The sequence below is a fragment of the Poecilia reticulata genome, linkage group LG11 (assembly GCF_000633615.1).
Source record: "Poecilia reticulata strain Guanapo linkage group LG11, Guppy_female_1.0+MT, whole genome shotgun sequence".
Taxonomy (NCBI): domain Eukaryota; kingdom Metazoa; phylum Chordata; class Actinopteri; order Cyprinodontiformes; family Poeciliidae; genus Poecilia; species Poecilia reticulata.
In genome coordinates, this window is record NC_024341.1 from 27,709,426 (window position 1) to 27,715,398 (window position 5,973).

At 42.0% G+C, this 5,973-nt stretch overlaps 1 protein-coding gene and 1 long non-coding RNA gene across 6 annotated transcripts in view; one reads left to right on the top strand and one right to left on the bottom strand.

Moving 5' to 3' along the window:
• Nucleotides 1-1,498, top strand: part of nedd9 (neural precursor cell expressed, developmentally down-regulated 9) — a 32,102-nt gene extending 30,604 nt beyond the window's left edge. For all 3 annotated transcript variants that reach the window (XM_008422923.2, XM_008422924.2, XM_017307439.1), the window contains exon 7: nt 580-1,498. In XM_008422923.2, the coding sequence (XP_008421145.1) occupies nt 580-1,089 (510 nt within the window). In that variant the 3' untranslated portion in view covers nt 1,090-1,498. The remainder of the gene's footprint in view (nt 1-579) is intronic.
• LOC103473013 (uncharacterized) overlaps nt 1-5,973 on the bottom strand; it is a 59,194-nt gene that overhangs the window by 51,197 nt on the left and 2,024 nt on the right. For all 3 annotated transcript variants that reach the window (XR_534962.2, XR_534963.2, XR_534965.2), the window contains exon 2: nt 5,215-5,291. This is a non-coding gene — a long non-coding RNA (uncharacterized LOC103473013). The remainder of the gene's footprint in view (nt 1-5,214; nt 5,292-5,973) is intronic.

Here is a 5,973-nt window from a genome sequence, read left to right on the forward strand (position 1 = left end):
TTACCTAGCAACCTCAGCAGAGTTCTGCCCGTTACCTAGCAACCTCAGCAGAGTTCCACACATTACCTAGCAACCCACGCTGAGCTCCAGTATGTTTGGTTAGCTGGTTTTCCTGCTGTATACGCTGTACAATGGCTGCTGGAAAAGACAAGTGTTTTGTTGTTGACTTGTCATCCAGAAACAATTGGCTGATTTCTTGTTAGTTGTGCAGGGGGCTCTACTTCTGCTTTTCAAAGATGTACGGTTGTATAATTGTGCATATGTTTGCAACTCTTGTCACATGCGAGTGAAAACGTTGATTATGGAGTGTGGCCAGCAGCAGTGTAATTGGATTTAAAGTGGCACAGACCCTAAAACAAAGGCAGAACTCAGCAGACTCATTATCTAAGGATGATTTTGTACCAAAAATTTAATGAACATGTTTTATACAGGACACAGACCTATCCTAAGATGTTCACGGCTATGTATTTAGCTGTTCCAAGCTAAATACACATTTAGTTTGGAACAAAATTAAAGGTTACGGCAATAACCTTTAAAGTTATTGTCGTAAATAACTTTGGAATGTTTCATCCTCCTCAGATTAATCAGTTTAAGAAGCTGGAGCAGGAAGTGATCAAACCCGTGGAGAATGACATCACCCAGTGGACGTCCCCCGCTCCCTCCGACTCCTCCTCCGCCCAGGTGTGTGCCCGCGACCGCCAGCTGCTCGGCTTCTACTCCGCCCAGTGTGAGCAGCACTTCTCCACCCTGCTCAGCGCCGTCGACGCCTTCTTTGCCTGTGTCGGCGCCGGCCAGCCTCCCCGCATCTTCGTCGCGCACAGCAAGTTTGTCATCCTCAGCGCGCACAAGCTGGTGTTCATTGGGGACACGCTGTCCAGGCAGGCATCCGCCCCAGAGGTGGCCAACCGTGTGATGAACTCCAGCAACGTGCTGTGCGACCTGCTGAAAACGGTGGTGGCGGCCACCAAGACGGCCGCCCTGAACTACCCCAACACGGCCGCCATCCAGGACATGGTGGACCGGGTGGCCGACCTGTCGCACCACGCCCAGCAGTTCAAGGAGCAGCTGCTGCAGATGGCCGCTCTGTGACTTCCCTCCGGCATTTACACCAACCTGCACAACCTACAAATATATATACATATATTTATATGTATATGTTGCTCCCCATCATGCTCTGTAAATAGTCCGTTGTGTAAATATCGGCTGTTTTCTGTGTAGATAGTTTTATATTATGGTCTGAATATAAACGTAGCTGCAGTCATGGTGAGTCTTTAGGATCTGGTGGACATTTTTCATAACATTCCTGTTGCATACGAAGCACCTTATGTTTGTTTCCATCTTCTTCTGAGGATCTGGTTGTTGTGTTGCTGCATTTCTCTGTTAATCGTGTTTGTCTGTGGAACTCGCCACACAGTAAACGGCTCTTCTAACGCAGAAACCTGCGTCGTCTTTCCTCATGTTTCTGAATCTGATTAAACAGATATTACTTTTTCAGCTCTCTGAAGGTCCCAGCGTGGTATTTTCATCAGCTTAAGGGCCCGATCAGGGATGTTCAAAGTGTGGTGCGTGGGCCAGTTATGGATCCAAACTGCGATTTGAGAGGGAGAGAGAGCTGACCCATCAGCAAAGAGAGTCTTTGTTTACTGTCGAGTTAAAAGACTGTTCCTCCTAAATAAGTACATATTTAGCTTGGAACAAAATTAAATACTTAATTTGTAACTTAAATGTGTTGAATATTTAGTTTGTAAGCTAAATATTTAGCTCAGATCTAGACATTTAAGTAGGAACTAAATATTTAGTTAAGGAGCTAAGAAAATGTTTAATCACATTAACTAGTGTACAAATTAAATATTTAATAATGAAGCTAAATATATAGCTTTCCAGCTAAGTATTGAGTTTACAAAAAATATTTAATTTGATGATTATTTAGTTTGGAAAATAAATATTTTTATTACATTTTTAGTTCCCAACTAAATGCTTTGATCTGATCTATATATTTAGTTTACAAACTAAATATTCATCTTGCAAAAAACATTTTAGTTAACTAAACATTTAATTTGGAGATGAACTGTTTAGTTGGAAAATTGATATTTAGCTCCAAACTAAATATTTAGTTTGAAGCTTTGACATTTCTGAATGTATGAACGACATGTTGAAAATATGACTTTGAAAAATCAACCCCCATTTATTCTTATGACGGATTAAATTATCCAAATTATTTTTTACTTTGCAACTTTACCAATGGCACCCCATAAGCATTCCTGTTCCTGCCTGGGCTTCCTCTGGTTGCCGTGGTAACTCACTCCAAACACATAAACGCTGGTTTAATGGGCGCTCTGCTTCTCCCAGGGCCGTTAACTCTGAAGCTTCTGGTTGCAGTTAGAGCCTGGCTGAGATCTCAGGAAGCTTCTGGCAGAAGAAGCAGCAGGTCGTCGCCACAGCTGCAGCAGTTTTCTGCGATAAGACCCGCCTGCTGCAGCTGATCGGCAGCAAACAGGAGGAAACCTGCAGAGAGCTCACCAGAGAGGTGACGGGCGGCTCTTCCAGGACGGCTCCCTGCGCAGAGCTCTGCTGTCTCTGCCGTTTCCTCGCCTCGCCACAAACATTTCCTGTCAAGTATTTGCAGGCTCTGAAATTACAGTCTGGCCTCTCCAGAAGCTGCAGATGGAAATGAAATGAGCCAAATCTGAGGGAAATGCAGCTTCGCTGGTACCAGCAGCGCTCCACGTCGGTCCGCTTTCAGAGAGGTTTCTAATGCAGTTTTCCAGCAGTTGGACAGAGAGATGCGGGAAACTCTGAACTGTGAAATCTCTGATTTCCACTCTGCTAAATTCCACTTTACGCTGAATTACTTTTAAGAAGCTTTCAGGCATTAAAAACAAAAAGTCTTCATGTGGATCTGATGTTATAATGAGAGGCTGGCAGGATGAATGTCTCAGAATCTGATTATTATGAGATAGCTGGGAGGTTAAACCAGGTTCAGTGCAGTCAAGAAGAGAGCTACAGATATAAAGCTACAGCCAAATGATCACAATATTTGCCTTCAGCGCTTTTTCGTCTAAGCTCCAATAACCGTAACTTGGTCATTGCTGACCTGCTGGAGATCAACCATCAAGCTGAAGACGTTTCTGTTGGAGGATATCTGATCCCAGAATGGGAGGAGGAAGTTGAGTCCTTTGGACGTGTCACTGCTGGAAACACTCAGGGCTGCTGGTCGCTCTCAGCTGTTAGCCACATAATGAAAAGATAACTTTTGTAACTTTAAATCTAAAAACTAACTGAGCTGGCAGCATAAAAACTGAAGATCCAGAGTTTGAAAACATAACATTCGTCTCATTTGGAAGGTTTTTGCACATGTCAGAGTTTCTGGGGCTTTTAAAACCTATTTAACATCATTATGAGTGAAATTTAAGACCTGTGATCCAATAGGTGTCACAAAGAAAATCACATATTTTATAAAGCAGTGCTAACCTCTTTCGCACAGAATACACGTTACATCGCACAGATTTGCAACAGGAGTGAGCCAGTGGTAAAGATGAACATCATCCATCCAGCTGCTGACACTTTACACTTAACCAAGACAGGTACAAAAACAGCTAGCTACGTAGCAAGGGATGATTAGCAGCTAGTTAGCGATAGCCTTAACCACCTCAAGTCACAGAACAGAATGAAAATGTTTGCTTCACAGAAAAGTTCCTTGAGAGAAATAAACTACATAATATGTTTATTAGTGCTGCCATGACAAAATGTAAGACCTGTGACTAACTTAAAAAGATTTTTTTTTTTTTTAAATGTATGTTTAAGGCCAACATACATTTTTAAAAACGAGTTTAGGACGTTTTAAAGTTGCAGTTTGTAACTTTTATAAAGAATGTTGTTTTTTCCATGTCTGTTAGAACTGTCTCCATGTTGTGACAGTTTGTTATGAGACAGATAATCTGAGAAAAGATCAACCTCCCTGAGCTGCTACTGCCGCCTGAAGAAACGCACCAAAATCAATTAATCAGAGCCAGGAGGAGGGGCTTAGCGCTGTCAATCAACACCATGTACTCACTGCTAAATGTGATAATGGCAGAGAAACAACTCAGCGTTACAGAAAAACTGTTTATCCACCGTCATCAGTGGCTATGCTAACTAGCCGACCGTTCATAAGAGGCTATGCTAGCTGCAGTCCCGCCTCCTGGCTCTGATTGGTCGTTTCTAGTCAGCACTGTGAGAGATGAGATTGATGTTTTCACAGATCATCTGTCTCATATCAAACTGTCAGTCTTATAGTTTCAACAAATATGCCACAACTATTTTTATAAAGTTCAAACACAGCAGCTTTAAGGCTGTAATGGTAGATAATTTAAGATGTGTGGACCCCTGTCGTGATCTGTAAATGTCTGTTAAATCTTCAGTGATGGACTTCAGTTCAACTCTGAGCCTGAGAGGAATCCCGTCCTGTTGGAAGCGGTTCTTCACAGCTGCACTGGCTCAGTGTGGACTCTTTCACCCTTTTCAGAGACAACAATTTATGGCAGCAWTTTAAAATCCTCCAGCAGCGTCTGAACAGCTCAGACAGTTCACTGGGATGTCGCAGAGTCCCTGACCTGCAGGACGGATCCAGCCTCTAAAATTAATTATAGCAAATATAAGGATTTTCACCGATTTCTCTCTGTGGTTCAAAAGGTCAGACTGACTTTTGCTATTTAATTCAACGAGATGCTAACTAAAATATGACTGAACAGACTCAACTTCTTTCATCAGCATTAAGTTATTTAATGGACAAACTGAAACAACGCCTCTGTGTGACAATCTACCCAAGAATTTTACTACAATTTAAACTGTTATCTTCACAATAGGAAATTAACTATTAAATATCAGTAGTAATAATTCACTTTACTTAAAACAAATTCCAGATTTTTAAGACTGTGAAGGAATCAAGAAGACATGAAACACACAGTTATAGTTATTAGAGTTTCTGATTCGGTCGATCGACTGTGAAGATCATTAATAGAATGAAAGCCATAAGTAAATTATGAATGAAACTCCACATTTTGGACATAATTTGAGTGAATAATTCACAATACTCTAAGTTGGTCACTATTTTCCTCTTGTTTACATGGAAACAAACAGAGATACTCGTAGACAGTGAGGTTATTTCTCTGTAAAGTGTTTGAATGATAGAAATCTGAGCAGTAAATACAAATATCTTCAAGTGCAATCCCCTACCTGGTTGCTTTTCACCACTTGAGCCGTTTTCTCCCAACACAGTGCTGCCACCTTGTGTTCAAACGTTAATGCTAAACCTGCAACAAAAAGAAATAAAAGTCATTTAGGAGCTAAATGTGGGATTCAGTTAGCTAATATGAACACTGTTTGGTTAACAGTAGTCCTGCATGGAGCCGGACCTGCTTGCCTCACTCCAGCTATATAAAAATATGATATTATTAATCCGAATAACTCAATTTAAAAAGATCAACTTGTTTGATACAGATTCAGTCCACACACGGCGTTAATTTCTGATAAATGTAATTATTAATCCGTACAGCTGATAAAACCCATAATTCAGTTTTCACAAGTAGAAAATTAATTCTGAAATATACATTTTCCAATATGCCTCAAAAGGGTAATTGTGAAAAGGACCTAGTTGTTTCCCACCCCTGGTCCTCAAGGCCCACTGCCCTGCATATTTTAGAGGTTTCCCTGCTTCAACACGCCCCATTTCAGTGGTTCTTAACCTTTTTTGAGGTACCGAACCCCCCAGCTGCATATGCACATTCACCGAACCTTTCTTATTCCAACACCCCTCCCCACCCCACCACCAGCACGCAAAACCCATCCATCCATCCATCCATCCATTTTCTTGCACCCTTGTCCCTCAGTGGGGTCGGGAGGGTTGCTGGTTCCTCTCCAGCTAACGTTCCGGGCGAGAGGCGGGGTCACCTGGACAGGTCACCAGTCTGTCGCAGGGCAACACAGAGACACACA